The sequence below is a fragment of the Mercenaria mercenaria genome, chromosome 4 (genome assembly GCF_021730395.1).
Source record: "Mercenaria mercenaria strain notata chromosome 4, MADL_Memer_1, whole genome shotgun sequence".
In the NCBI taxonomy this organism is placed as follows: Eukaryota; Metazoa; Mollusca; class Bivalvia; order Venerida; family Veneridae; genus Mercenaria; species Mercenaria mercenaria.
Genome location: NC_069364.1, coordinates 5985679 through 6002288, shown reverse-complemented (window position 1 = coordinate 6002288; position 16610 = coordinate 5985679). Strand labels below are relative to the sequence as shown.

The 16610-nt window shown below is 34.6% G+C and overlaps 1 protein-coding gene across 10 annotated transcripts in view; it reads left to right on the top strand.

Moving 5' to 3' along the window:
• LOC123550900 (calponin homology domain-containing protein DDB_G0272472-like) overlaps positions 1-16610 on the top strand; it is a 61373-nt gene that overhangs the window by 11480 nt on the left and 33283 nt on the right. For 8 of the 10 annotated variants that reach the window (XM_053540274.1, XM_053540273.1, XM_045339377.2 and 5 more), the window contains exons 4-6: positions 723-911; positions 7210-7251; positions 16352-16452. In XM_053540274.1, the coding sequence (XP_053396249.1) occupies positions 723-911; positions 7210-7251; positions 16352-16452 (332 nt within the window). The remainder of the gene's footprint in view (positions 1-722; positions 912-7209; positions 7252-16351; positions 16453-16610) is intronic. The other 2 variants (XM_053540275.1, XM_053540269.1) reach the window with 1 other exon arrangement.

Genomic DNA, 16610 nt, shown 5'->3' with positions numbered 1-16610 from the left:
TTTGAATCAATTTTTCGTCTGTTCTCTAAAATCATGCTAATATTGACACTTCAAACTGTGGGGTATAAAGTGGAATATTTCATTAGTGAACTTCCTATTACCTTGTACAAATATAGAATTTTATACAAAAAATCAAATACAAACTTAATGCTTTCTTCCTCTTCAAACAAAGCCGAGGTATAGAAATCAGTTTTGAAAACTGAGAGCTGAGCCTTTAAATCCCATGTGAGTTTAGATAAAGTATTAGTTAGAAATATTAATATTTTATGCTAAACAGAACAATTAAGATATCATAACTGTGAAATTTCCAGTTTTTTCCCACCATTTTACTGATATAGATTTTGCAATTTGATTATCCCTTGGTATAACAGATCTATACCATGTGTGGCGATTTTACAAACAAACAAAATTTTGGTCCACGCAGGGAAGTTGTAAGTTTATTGTGGAGCACATATTAATACTAGTAAAAAATCCAGGTACAAATGAAACCCCGTATGAAACAAATGTGCAAGTCCTTGTATCTTGTTTTCTTGTTAAGATAAGTGCTTTCTACTGGCATTTTATGAAGTTATGAGTTAATCACAAGATTAATGACAGACAGATAACTATAATAGGGCTGAGCGCGAAACTATTGTATCTTGTTCTTTATTTATATACAGTTACAATAGTTACCCGCTCAGCCCACGTATTGCTGTTAATGTTTATTGCTTATTTTCTTGCAGCAATCACTCGGGCAATATGCGTGTCTCCAAGAGTCGAGAATCGCTGGAATTGCAAGCAATTCTAAGAGGGCTTGATAATAACACCAACTGGCCAATGTCATATTCGCAAGATGGAGGGAGTGACCGTCAGAGTGTTGGTCAGTTCACGCGCCCAGTTTCGAGAGTCTCTTCACGTGGACCTTCACCAGGGTGGGTATTAATAATTATTTGTATGACAGAAGTGTTTTCATTTTGTTCTTGTCATGCTAATGGGCATCTATCTTGAGAACTGCTGAATGTTAGAAAGTTCCAGGTTTTCCACCCTTGACATCTTACCTTTTACTCTGTTAAATGTAATAACACAAGAAGTTGCAATTTCAGTGCTTGCTGTGAAGAGAAATTGTGCTGTGAAATATGCTGTGCTAAATGTAATATTGATTTCAGTACTTGCTAAATGCGATAAAAGAGAAGCTGCAATTTCAGTACTTGCTGTGCTATATGTAATATTAAAGAGAGGTTGGAATTTCAATATCTGCTGTGCTAAATGTAATACTATAGAGAGATTTCAGTATTTCAGTACTTGCTGTGCTAAATGTAATATCAAAGAGAGGTTGCTATTTCAGTACTTGCTGTGCTAAATGTCATATTATAGAGAGGTTGCATTTTCAGTACTTGCTAGGCTAAATGTAACTTAGAGAGGTTGCTATTTCAGTACTTGCTGGGCTAAATGTAATTAAACAGAGGTTGCTATTTCAGTACCTGTTGAGCTAAATGTAATTAAACAGAGGTTGCTATTTCAGTACCTGTTGAGCTAAATGTAATTAAACAGAGGTTGCTATTTCAGTACCTGTTGAGTTAAATGTAATTAAACAGAGGTTGCTATTTCAACACCTGTTGAGCTAAATGTAATTAAACAGAGGTTGCTATTTCAACTCCTGTTGCGCTCAATGTAATTAAACAGAGGTTGCTATTTCAACTCCTGTTGAGCTAAATGTAATTAAACAGAGGTTGCTATTTCAACTCCTGTTGAGTTAAATGTAATTAAACAGAGGTTGCTATTTCAACACCTGTTGAGCTAAATGTAATTAAACAGAGGTTGCTTTTTCAACTCCTGCTGAGTTACATGTAATTAAACAGAGGCTGTGATTTCAAAATCTGTTGTGATAAATTAATGTTAGTAAAGAGAGGTTGTGATTTCAAAACCTGTTGAGCTAAATGTAATAAAAGCCAATACTTACTCAGCTAAATGTAATATACGACAGTTTGCAATTTTAATATTTGCTGTGCTAAATGTAATATTAGAGAGGTTGCAACCTCAGTACTTGTACAAGTGTGTGAAATAAATATACATATTAATAAGTTTTTCCAAGAAAATTTTGATAAATTTAATCTAGTTGCTCACCAAATGTAAATCAGAACTTGACAAATTCAGATTTTGAATTTTACTACTTCATTTTGTATAAGTGTGCATAATTTGTAATATTTTGAATTTTGATACTTTTGACACTAATTGTAATTAAGAATGAGATCCTTGATATTGTAAGTGTCCTCATTCAAGTATCAAACACAACCTCTCTATTTTATCAAAAATCCAACTTGGAGACACATCTGGTCTAGAAATGTTCATAATTAAGAGAATAAGCCCTGTCAACAGTAAAGTTTAATTTCAGTTATTGTTCATTGTATCTATTCTAGCCAAAACAACAAAGGAATTTAGATACAAGAACACAAGTAGGAACATATCAAAGCAATCATTGTATTCCTGATATCTCATGAATAGTATTAAAGTAAGTTCCAATTAAAAGGTAAAGTAATGGAAATAATAAATGGATAGAAAAATTAGTTACTGATCTAACAGAGTACCTTATTAAAAATAATATTAAATATATGTCTCTTGTTTTCTCATTAAAGATGTAATTTTTATATACAAATTAAACTTTATTTTACAGTTATGTAAACAAGTAGGTAGAAATTTTTTGTTAAAAATCATGTTAAGTCCGTATAGAATTGAAGGCACACCCATAGAAAATTACGTATTAATGTCAGAGTAATAGTATTATACTGTTATATGATTAATTAGATTGACAGTAATCATAATTCTTTAATCAATTCTTTAAACCGTTTAAAATAGCTATTTTGGGTTTCAAATCTTTTTTAACGTTTCGGTACAAGATGTTGTATATCCTTACAACCGAATTAAAAGATTTACAAAATCAGACGTTATATAAAACATACGTAAGGTTGAGAAGTTACCAGGTGGAAAACAAAGCTTATCAAAAATTAATACTCGGATTTCGGGCATTTAAGCCATAGACAGTTCAATCGATGAAGGATTAAATTAGAAAGTGAACGCCAAGATATACTACTTGAAAATCAATCAATGGTGTTATTGAAAGATCTATATTTTCCATTTACAAAAGGAATGTTTGCGATAGATTTTAACTGAAGTGCTAAGACATGCAATCGCAAACAGAAATGATTTAAACAAATTGCGATATCAGTTTGATGACACGCTTGTATCAATAATTTACGAATTTCGTTTCAATAATTTATTATTTGAACTTCTAAAAGTTCATTCATTTAAGTGAAAGTATATCCAGAGCGTTTTTTTCCATATCAAAAGATTTTAACATTGAATGGGAAACATGTAATTTATAAAGAATTTTAGCTCTGAACTTAAATTAAAATTTACATTTATATGTTGAAGTAACATTCACTTATCTGAAAATACATGATTAGTAATAAAAAAAAAAAAAATCAGCACAAAATTTTAAAAAAAAGTATCAAATCATATTGGAAAACAGATGACCTTTCGTTTATCCATTTAGTAAACTTGTAGCCTTGAATAATATTACTAAATGACACCAAAATATAAACATGTCTTCAGCCTTGTTTTATAACTTATCACTCTAAAACTAAATAAAACCAGATGACTTACTTTGTTAGGATGAATGTAGTTTTGTATGGACCTAGCAGATACTATAAACACTAAGGCAGGCTTTTACAGTAAAGGCTTGTGCTTGCTTCCAGTTCTCTTTAGCTTGATTATTCGAAGAATAAATAGAGCTATCCTACTCACCATGGCGTGGGCATCAGCATCGGAGTCACACCAAAGTTAAGTTTTACGTACCAGTTCACATTTTGACAAAGTCTTTTGAGATAAATCTTTGAAACTTTCAACATTTGTGTACCATCACCATGTCCAGTTTTAGGCAAGAGTACATAACTCCATCAAGGATTTTGGCTGAATTATGGCCCCTTTTAACTTACAACTATTGTCTAAGTTTTTCATACCAGTTCACATTTTGTGTAAAGTGTTTGACATATGGCTTTGAAACTTTTATCACTTGTTTATCATAACAGTTTCTATTTGTAGGAAGGAGTATATATTACTCTGTTAACTATTTTGGCTGAATTATGTCCCTTTTTGGACTTGGAAATTGGTACAGTTTTTGTACAAGTCCATGTTTTGTCAAAACTATTTGACATGTGGCTTTGAAACTTTAAACAATTGTTTATCATCATGATCTCCATCAGTAGGCAAGAGTACATAACTCGTTAACTATTTTGGCTAAATTATGGCCCTTTTTGGACTTGGAAATTGGTTCAGTTTTCATACAAGTCTACGTTTTGTCAAAACTATTTGACATGTGGCTTTGAAACTTTGACCACTTGTTTATCATCATAATTTTCATCTGTATACATTAGTACATAACTCTGTCAAATATTTTGGCTGTATTATGGCCTTTTTTGGACTTGGAAAGTTTTTCATACCAGTCCATGTTTTGCCTAACCTGATTGTCATATAGCTTTGAAACTTTGACGACTTGTTTACACCATCATAGTCTACATATGTAAGCAAGACTACTACATAACTAGGACAAGGACTATAGCTCAGTTATGGCCCTTTTTTGACATAGAGATTAGTTAAGTTTCGCATACCATTCCATATTTTGTCTAAACTGTTTGATATATGGCTTTGAAACTTTGAACACTTGCTTAACATCATGGTCACACATTGCCATAATTTTAGTGCAAGACTTATAATCTAAATCCACAAATACAAGTACATTGTTAAATGTCTTATCTATTCTTTTTCTTTTGTCTGAAAGTATCTGGTAATATTTTGACTCCATCCTTCATCAATTCTTTGAATAGTCGAGCGCACTGTCAAAAGACAGTTCTGGTTGTAATTATTAATCCCCGCTGTGGCGGAGGGATTATAGGAATGGTCTGCGTCCGTCCTTCCGTCCGTCCTTCCGTCTGTCCTTCCGTCCGTCCTTCCATCCGTAACACTTTGGTGTCCGCTCCATATCTCCCAAACCCCTTGAAGGATTTTCATCAAACTTGGGTCAAATGATCACCTCATCAAGACGATGTGCAGAACCCATGAGTCAGCCTTGTCAGTTCAAGGTCAAGGTCACAACTCAAGGTCAAAGGTTTGAGCCTGCCATTTTGTCTGCTCTATATCTCCTAAACCCCTTGAAGGAATTTTATAAAACTTGGGTCAAATGATCACCTCATCAAGACGATGTGCAGAACCCATGAGTCAGCCATGCCAGCTAAAGGTTAAGGTCACAACTCAGGGTCAAAGGTTTGAGCCTTCCATTTTGTGTCCGCTCTATATCTCTTAAACCCCTTGAAGGAATTTTTTAAAACTTGGGTCAAATGATCACCTCATCAAGATGATGTGCAGAACCCATGAGTCAGTCATGCTGGCTCAAGGTCAAGGTCACAACTTAGGGTCAAAGGTTTGAGCCTTCCATTTTGTGTCCGCTCTATATCTCCTAAACCCCTTGAAGGATTTTCATCAAACTTGGGTCAAACGATCACCTCATCAAAACGATGTGCAGAACTTATGAGTCAGCCATGTCGGCTCAAGGTCAAGGTCACAACTGAAGGTCAAAGGTTTGAGCCTTCCATTTCGTGTCCGCTCTATATCTCCTAAACCCCTTGAAGGAATTTTATAAAACTTGGGTCAAATGATTACCTCATCAAAACGATATGCAGAAATTATGAGTCAGCCATGCCAGCTCAAGGTCAAGGTCACAACTAAGGGTAGAAGGTTTGAGCCTTCCATTTGGTGTCCACTCTGTATCTCCTAAACCCCTTGAAGGATTTTCATCAAACTTGGGTCAAATGATCACCTCATCAAGAACTCATGAGTCAGCCATGTCAACTCAAGGTCAAGGTCACAACTGAAGGTCAAAGGTTTCAGCTCTTTCTCCTAAACCCCTTGAAGGATTTTCATGAAACTTGGGTCAAATGATCACCTCATCAAGACATTGTGCAGTATTCATGAGTCAGCCATGTCAGTTCAAGGTCAAGGTCATAGCTAAAATCAAAGGTTTACCCTTTTACTATCCATAGCAGTGGCGGGGGATTTAGCTGTCGTTCAGACTGCCTTGTTCAAATGAAAATAGACAGTCACTTAAATGTTTGCAGCTTTTTTTTTATAATATATGCATTAAAAAAAAAAATAAGGTGTTTTGTATAAGAAATGCCAGTCATGTTTTCTGACATTTTTGACAGTCTTTAACATTGGAAAAAAATGTCAAAACATAACATGTTTTATTAGAAAAAATTTGATCAGACAAGAAAAACATTTTTATCAGTTTATCACTTTGTACATACATGAATAGAATAAGTGATAAACAAGAAATTTTTATTAAAAACTTAAATTTCTTGTAAATATTTGTTGTAATGTTTCTGTCACATCTACATTCAAGTTAGCTAGTTCCCAAAACACTGAGAAAAACAAATAATTTTTTTTTTTTAGCGTAGTTGATAATGATAACATTATATTGTTTCTACATACCATTCTAATTTTGGTATTTACATTATTTTGAAATTATGTACTTTTAAAAGACAAAAACAATTCATGCCTTTTGGATATATTTAAAATTGTCGTTGCCATTGATTACTTACAACATAAACTACGTGTAGTGATGGTACACAGAATAAACAGTACTGTTTCTGGATGTTCAAGTTCCTCTCCAACTCATATTCGTTGTTTGACAAATACGTTAAGTGATTTGACTTTAAAGGGACGTAACTTTGAAACTGTTAAAAGACATAAATTTGAAAAATATTCTACAGCAAATGATCTTAACTTGGAATTTAGTCCGAATAAACGAAACTTGGATATTTGTTCTTTATCGAAAAAAGTGAACAGACTTAATCTAGTGCATGTGTTAAGACGTAATTTAAAGACGAAATATGAGATGCAAAAAATATCTCAGGCTTGGACCTCTTTTGATTCTTCTAACTCAGACGAAGAAAGTGTTCTGAGTCGTTCTTTTGAATGTCTTGATAAAGGAAAGGGATTGAAAGGAACAAAGGCAGGACTATTTCAGTAAGAAAATTTCAGTGTCTTTATATCACAAAATAGTTATAAACAGAATCTAGTCGAGATTTTATACATGTATAATTCAGTGCCATTGTCTTGGGTCATACTATGATGCATCTACATTCAAATAATCTACTAAATGTTTGCATGCCTTTTCAGTTACCGATATTGTTTATTGAGGAAACGATATTTTTTAGTACGGTATGAATTTTATGAACTCTTTTCTAGAATTTCAAGCTTCAACATATCGAATGCAGTTTTCCACCAAAATTTTATCTTATTTCCACAGATACTTCCTTTTATGTTGTATGATTGCAAAGACTATGTTGTTAAATAGAGTATTTTCTGCTCTAGCAAACTCAAAATGTAGCAAAAACCAGTCTTAAATTTGTCACTCAAATATGTAAATGCGAAATTAATTTTTTTATTTTTGATAATGTTTTTTGCCATAATATTTAATGAAAAAAATGTTATTAATCACTTTTTTTTGAAAATTGGAATGAAATTATACAATTGATAATCAGTGTTTAAAAACATGACATAATTAAATATCAAATCCCAGCAAAAGAAACCATTGTCTTTGCTATGATATTTTATCAAAAAAAGCCATTTTCAAAGTATTATCTACCACAAGATATATTATATTTGACCTCTGTTTCAGCATTTGTTCACAAGTCGCACATATAATTATATCTTTATCACATCTATGTGCTTATCTTTCTTCCTGCTGAATGTTGAATCTGTCTTTTATATGAGCTGGGGAAAAAAGTTGAACATTTTGTCAGCTGAAAATTTGTGAATTTTTATAATGCATTGTAAACTGTTAAAAGCACTGACCTACAGATCATACGGCAACAAAAAAGGAAAATATCAGAAAATTATTGCTTTAAAGTTTTGAAACTTATAGTTACTGATAGATTACATGTTATGGAACCACATAAGAATTAAGTTGTTTTTATCTATTTTTCTGTTCAAAATTGAAAGTGTTCATAACAGTGTAGTGGAAGTAAACATCCTGAATTATAAAGCTTTATATGTAATAATCTAATAACTGTAAAGTATAAAATGTTCAAAATGTGACCAAACTTCAGTTTTAAAGAAAGATCATATTTATAGCCAAAATCAAGAGGTCAATGCTTTTAAAGAAGGTCTAAGAAGCAAATACCTTTAAAGAGAAGGGAAATAATTTCTTTCCATTAGATTTTAGTCTTCCCAGCATGCAGTGCTACTGTGCACAGCCTTCCCAGCATGCAGTGCTGTCCAGTCGAAATTGATGGTTTATTACCATGGTAATTCATGGTTTACCATGGTAGTTCATGGTCATGGGACAATGGTTGACCATGGCTGTGGTAATTAGCACTACTGTCATAAAACATGGTATCAGACCATGGTCAAAAACCATGGTCAACCATAGTTGTGGCCACAGTCAACCATGGCCAACCAAGGTCCATGACCATGGTCGACATGGTGATTATTGACTATCAAAAACTGTATAAATATGAATTTGAAAAACTATTCTGTAACTAGATAAACCTTTGGAGCCAAAATTATGCTGTCAGGCATCTTTGGGGCATTGTAAAACTTGATAAATGTGAAAATTACTAACATGACATGACCATGGTCAACCGTGATTGAAAAAAATTGACCATGGTAGACCATGGTCAAACTGTTGATTGTCTTTTCTGACCATGGTTGACCATTGCCAATCTTATCTCACCATGGTTGACCATGGCTGACCGTGCTCCAAACCATGTTTTCATCATGGTATTTGATGGTTACTGTGCAAGGCTTCACAGCATAATGATAATAACCTCCTTCTGTTACGAAAGAATATTTTTGCATTTACTGTAACATCCTATTAAGTTTCTTTTTTTTTTTCAAACTGGATATTTCGTGACAACATAATTATTTTAGATAAAATTTTATGTTTTCCTTCAATTGTAGAGAATAAAGTGACCAAGAAATCCATGAAAAGAACTCCCAAATGAATAAGAATGATTTTTAAAAATATGGCATCATTTTAATGGAACAGTTTTTGTTAAAACATCATCACTGTCTCCAGGTCCTTTTTACTGTGATGAGGTTACTGGTGACCTGTTTCTTACATTCTGTGTGAAATTTATTTTTCTCCAAATTTAGTATTGCTTTTTACTTTATGTATGAAAAATATGAAAATACCTGAAAACTTGGAATTTGGCCGTAGTCTATATACTATGTGTGAAAGAAAGTGTCTGCAGAACCCCTTTAAATCTTTTGTCATGTATTTGATAAAGCTACACTTACACTCTAATATAGTACATCTTAAATTTTGTGGTCAATTATCATATCAGAGTATGAGAGTTTCATCATGCTTTTCAAACATTTCTATTATCAAATACAATGTAACATACTTTCTTTACACAAATTAGATCTTCATTAAAGGCACTGACCTCCAGATTTCGCTAAAAATAATCTTTCTTTTAAATTGAAGTTTGGTCATAATATTATGAATATGAGAGTATGAGTTTTTGTTTTATTTTACAAATTCCAAATCAAGAAAACAAGATGACCACGTCGGGAATTGAACACTGGACCGCCGTGGCATTAAAGACATTTTCCCGCCGTCGTAACTAATAGCGCTTTAGCGGAATTAGTGAATATGACTTCAAAATATATATATTTATAATCGAGACAGTTTACCTAGAGTAAAGGGTTACAAATGCTTTTCAATTTTCATCGTAAAAAGTAGTAAAAACAGCAAATTCTCATATGTTTCTGTAACATATAGTTTGTCAGTAATTAAGATTTAAAGCCCGCTTAAGAAATACATTGTATAGCATTTTTTTCAGATATCTAAAAAAATAAATTTTTTTGTTGTCGAACGATCTGGAGTCCAGTCCCTTTAATGTCCCTGTTATCATTTTCACAGAAGCATTTTAAATGTTTCTCTACAATTTCATCTACCTTTGGTCTTCCAGTTATTTGAAATATTTCAATAGATAGTGATCTGAATATTTTAGTAAGCCATCCCATAGTTCTAGCTTTGTTGTTGAATAGTCCTGGGATTTACCACGTCTTATCACTCTTCTTGAACATGTACTTCCGTTTCAGAAATATACAGAAGTATTAAATATGAATTGACATATGAGCCATGCCACAAGAAAACCAACATATTGGGTTTGCGACCAGCATGGATTCAGACCAGCCTGCGCATCTGCGCAGTCTGGTCAGGATCCATGCTGTTCGCTAACAGTTTCTCTAATTCCAATAGGCTTTGAAAGCAAACAGCATGGATCCTGACCAGACTGCGCGGATACACAGGCTGGTCTGGATCCATGCTGGTCGCAAACCCACTATGTTGGTTTTCTCATGGCACGGCTCATATGTGCATGTATTGATTATAACACAGATTCAGCCTTTGGACCATGTCGTCATAACGGAAATATACAACGTTTGGAATCACAATATATGAGGCATATATTTTTGCACAGTAAAAGAACATTTATTTACAGTTGTTTTGTACTTGCTTTTTGAGCATATTTAAACCTTTTTGTTGCCATAGATAACTTATGACACAGATTACATGAAATGTTAGGGCACGGAATAAACAGTACTATTTCTGGAGGTTTGAGTTCTTCTCCAGCTCATATTCGTTGTTTGACAACTTCACCATGCGATTTGTCTTTAAAGGGACATAACTTTGAATCTTTTAAAAGACATACGTTTGAAAAACATTCTACGGCAAATGATCTTAGCCTGGAATTTAGACAGAATAAAAGGCACTTGGATATTTGTTCTTTATCTAAAAAGGCAAACAAACAAAGTCAAGTGAATGTGTTAAAACATAATCAGACAAAATATGAGATGCAAAAGATGTATCAAACTAAATGGACCTCACTTGATAATCTTCTAACTCGGATGAAGAAAGTGTTCTGAGTCGTTCTTTTGAAAGCCTTGATAATATAAAGGGATTGAAAGGAACAAAGGCTGTGCTGTTTCAGTAAGAAAATTTCAACAACATTTAGAATGTTCAATAAATGGAGCATCTTTCCAGTATGAATGTTCAAGTTTAATATGCAAAAAAACTGCATTTTTAGACAAAATAATTTTAATTTGATATGAGCCGTGCCATGGAAAAACCAACATAGTGGCTTTGCGACCAGCATGGATCCTGACCAGACTGCGCGGATGCGCAGGCTGGTCTGGATCCATGCTGGTCGCATAGCCACTATGTTGGTTTTCCCATGGCACGGCTCATATGATGTTATAATAAACACATAATTCTTCCTTAGTATTTAGACGGTTTTGTAAATAACTTGACTATAAAGGTAAAGGTAAATTTTATTTATTGTCGTTTTGTGAAACAATGAACATTAAGCTCTGTAGAGCTTTTGTGCGACCCTAATTTAAGAACAGTTAAAACAAATTATACCTAACCCTTAACAATTTGCTGGTACCATTTACAGCTGGGTCGACTGAGGTAAACTTGATGAAGTGCCTTGCCCAAGGACACACCGAGATGGGAGTAGCAAGGAATCGAACCCGGGGCCTTCACCTCCATAGGAAAAGGTCTTAGCCCTCTCGACCACTGTGTCCACTCTCGATCAATTGTGTCCAAAAAACACAGTGTAAAGTTTATATGTTAAAAGACATAGATTGGGAAAATTAAGCCTTTGTATATAAATCTGTCCAAAGTAACATTTTACTATATTTACTGCAATAAAGTAACTTTGCATAGCTCTACATGCTTTTACTGTTTAAATTGTTGCCAACATATCAAGAAGTTAAAAAAGAGAGAATAGATTTTATATGTTGCTAAAATTGATATAAATTCATATTTACAAACTAAACTGCCCTAACAATGACATCATAGAACAGTTTGCACTGGCTTCATGGTAAACTGACTTGACTGTTCCACATCGTGAAAATTATCTTTTGACATTGTTGTTATCTTAAGCCTCTACTAAACTAAATGCGACTATGTATTAGGATGGCTGCTCCAAGCTTTGCATTATTGTAATCAGAATATAATTGTGTAAAATTTAGAATGTACTTAAACTCAAAATCATTAGTGTCATCCTAAATTATTCCTACCGATTCAAGCTGTCTTTGTACATTTTGTATTTTCTTTTCATTTATAACTACATAATCACATGTAATTATCTTCCATTGTGCTGATTTGTTATTGTGTATTGATTTTCCGATCAACAAAAAATTAAATAGATTTTTACTTCAGAAAGTGTAAACTATTATCTTTCATCTTGATTGATCGGGGTATCACAGTGAACTTGCCCAAGTGGTTGTGACCTGCGACCTTTCATACATTATCGCCATTTTCAATCAAAATATTAGTTATTAAGCAGTCTTCTTTAATCTTACACAAAATGTATATGGCAACAATATGTTAGTCATGTTTGATAATGGACAAGAATGCTTCTGTAACACTGGAGTTATGGTTCTTGAATTAGTCTAAATTTTCATATTTCATATGTAAGGCCACATTTCTTGAGCAATCTTCATGAAACTTGTGTAGACTGTTTATAACAAAAAGATACAGCACAAGTTAGTGCACGGATGTACAGGCTGATCTTGGTCTGCACTGGTCACAAAGGCAGAATAACTTGCTGCCAGCAGGCTAAAGGTTATGGTGTGCCGAGGTCACAAGGTATGCTCACAAGTCTTGAAATCCCGTAAGTCCTTGAAGTATGTTATCTGTTTTCTATTTTTGAGATCTAAATGATTTGTCTGAAAGCCTGGGAATTTGCTCTATTGCAGTAAAGATATATAAGTTAAAATTATGGTTTGAAACAGACATTTAAATCAAATGAAGAAATTGGATAGCAATACATTAATGACAACATATGAAAAATACAATTTTACATATACGTGAAGAGTAATAATTGATATGTATTTTTTCAAGTTTTCAGCAAACAACGTCAGCTTTTTGTGTTTATTTCAATTCAGTTTATTGACAGAGAGAATGCATAAAAAACTAAAGACGATATCGCAGAAAGAAACTGAAAACATAAATCTGAAAGCAATATAGGAACATTGCCAATGAACTTTTGAAAGTTTGAATTGATCAAACACTTTAATTGCACATTTAATGGCAAAATTATTTAAACAGGTTTAAAATGTTAAACTTTCCGATAGAAAATTAAATGAAAATTCTAAAATGTTTAAATGGATTTTATGTTTGATCAGATGTCAATGAAATCTTCTCTTTTTCAATAACCTATTTTAAATAAGTGGAAAACACTTTGGAAGGTTTAACTCTTTTAATATTCCCTTTGAACGATATATCAAATAAAAGAACAGTGCATGGCCTTAAATTCCACCACTCAATTTTTGGACTCAAGTATGGCCAGGTCTCATCGGCTACTTTACTTATAGTCATTATTTAGCAACAAAATTCATATTGTCTGGTCAAAACTCTCTCGAAATTGGCAACAAAAGCACTACTTTAGGAACATGCCAGGGACATGTTTGCGCTCCATACTCTACGTAGCTTCAGGTTCTCTGCAGCCGAATGTCAGGATGGACTGTCATTAAGCACAAAATACACACACACATGCATGGCCTTTTAATGAGAAGAGTTCCTTATAGCATTGATGACTCTTGCAGAAATTTGGTGGTATATGGTAGAACATCATATTTGTTAACTGGGAGGTCATGGGTTTAAATCTTTAAAAGGGAACAGAGGGGTCTCTTAAGTTCATCCTTGTTTAGCCAGTGTCACCCTTGCCCAGTCAGTGTCACCCTTGCCCAGCCAGTGTCACCCTTGCCCAGTCAGTATCACCCTTGCCCAGCCAGTGTCACCCTTGCCCAGCCAGTGTCACCCTTGCCCAGCCAGGGTCACCCTTGTCCAGCCAGTGTCACCCTTGCTCAGCCAGTGTCACCCTTGCTCAGTCAGTGTCATTCTTGTCCAGTCAGTGTCACCCTTGCCCAGTCAGTGTCACCCTTGCCCAGCCAGTGTCATTCTTGTCCAGTCAGTGTCACCTTTGTTTAGTATCATTCTTTTTCAGTCAGTGTCACCCTTGCCCAGTCAGTTTCATTCTTGCCCAGTCACGCTGTTTAAATATAATAGTTCATCACAACCTGTGTTAAAATTTCTTGTAGATAAAGAAAATTAGCAAATGTCTTGACATTTTATTCAATGAGGTGTAAGTTATATATTGATAAATACTTAAGTATATTGATTTGAAAATTGATCTTTGAAGCACTTGAAAATGAAAATAACACCGCTTTTTATCAGTGTACTGACTATATGACCTAGTTGACCAAAATATAAATATATGTTAAACTTGCTTTTAAATTAAATTTAAAGTTTCAGAAATATTTGAAAAAGATATTTTTAATCCCCCGCCATGGCGGAGGGATTATAGGAATGGTCTGCGTCCGTCCGTCCTTCCGTCCGTCTGTCTGTCCGTCCTTCCGTCCGTAACAAAATCGTGTCCGGTCCATATCTCCTAAACCCCTTAAAGGATTTTCATGAAACTTGGGTCAAATGATCACCTCATCAAGACGATGTGCAGAACCCATGAGTCAGCCTTGTTGGTTCAAGGTCAAGGTCACAACTCAAGGTCAAAGGTTTGAGCCTGCCATTTTGTGTCCGCTCTATATCTCCTAAACCCCTTGAAGGAATTTTATAAAACTTGGGTCAAATGATCACCTCATCAAGACGATGTGCAGAACCCATGAGTCAGCCATGCCGGCTTAAGGTCAAGGTCACAACTCAAGGTCAAAGGTTTGAGCCTTCCATTTTGTGTCCGCTCTATATCTCTTAAACCCCTTGAAGGAATTTTGTAAAACTTGGGTCAAATGATCACCTCATCAAGACGATGTGCAGAATCATAAGTCAGTCATGCCGGCTCAAGGTCAAGGTCACAACTTAGGGTCAAAGGTTTGAACCTTCCATTTTGTGTCCGCTCTGTATCTCCTAAACCCCTTGAAGGATTTTCATCAAACTTGGGTCAAACGATCACCTCATCAAGGCGATGTGCAGAACTTATGAGTCAGCCATGTCTGCTCAAGGTCAAGGTCACAACTGAAGGTCAAAGGTTTGAGCCTTCCATTTTGTGTCCGCTCTATATCTCCCAACCCCTTGAAGGAATTTTATAAAACTTGGGTCAAATGATTACCTCATCAGAACGATGTGCAGAAATTATGAGTCAACCATGCCAGCTCAAGGTCAGGGTCACAACTAAGGGTCGAAGGTTTGAGCCTTCCATTTGGTGTCCACTCTGTATCTCCTTAACCCCTTGAAGGATTTTCATCAAACTTGGGTCAAATGATCACCTCATCAAGAACTCATGAGTCAGCCATGTCAACTCAAGGTCAAGATCACAACTGAAGGTCAAAGGTTTCAGCTCTGTATCTCCTAAACCCCTTGAAGGATTTTCATGAAACTTTGGTCAAATGATCACCTCTTCAAGACGTTGTGCAGAATTCATGAGTCAGCCATGTCAGTTCAAGGTCAGGGTCACAGCTAAAATAAGAGGTTTTACCCTTTCACTATCCATAGCAGTGGCGGGGGATTTAGCTGTCTTTCAGACTGCCTTGTTTTTTACTAATGTTCCATTCTACAGTAGAACTGAAGTCCCGTCATTGGTCTCTGTATAAGTTATTATATTAAAATTCATTACAAAATAAACTTTGTGCAATCAAAGGTTATTTCACTAAGAGAGGAAGTTGAATGAAATTTTTCTGAGGGGAAGAGGTCTATAAATGGGAGGTAATGACAGAGTACACGGGCAAAGGGGAATACAAATTCTGCTGTAAACTTTAAGTCAGTTTTTAGGAGAAAGCTGCTTGACTTGAAAGTAATTTTCTGAGTGGAAGAGTCTTTGACAGAAGACTGTGTGGATCAAATATGTGACCTATCAGTTGAGTGGCAACTGCCTTACCAACTATACCACTGCTTCCTTAAAAATTATTTTTCATTTTGCTTGTCCGAAATACAACTGTATTTAATTGTATTGGCTTTCTATCAGTGTAGATTTATATAAACATGCAATATAAGTGGACCACTGTCAGATTAGTGTGTTGAACCCATAACCTGGAAGTAAGGAGTGCACTGCTTTAACCCTTCCCCTATATTTTTCTTTATAAACTTCAGAATTTTAACCTTCTGGAACAGATTAAAAACACTTGAAATGTTTAAATACTGGTAATAGGGATAATCAGGTTTATTTCTGTGCACTTGCGGAGTATTAATTCTTACCTCAATGTTAAACAGTTGTGTGATATCTTACTAACAAACCCAACAATTGCCTATTTCTTTAAACCTCTTCTAAAAACTAAATTTGTTTTTATCTTATAGACCTCCATCAACACCACGATCCACATACCAAGTGTTGTCAGCCAAGAAACTTTGTGCCTCTATCAAATCAGGGAGTTACTTAGGACGTCCTTCTTCAAGGGGTAAGGATATGCTGGACCAGCCCAGATAGTTGATTAGTATTGGGCCAGTGTTGTCACACTGAAACACCATACTATTTAGAATGTCATAAAAGAGCTGCTATATAAAAAAGTGTAAAAGTCTACCAAGTGTAGAGCAAAATCATTGATAAAAAGCAAAT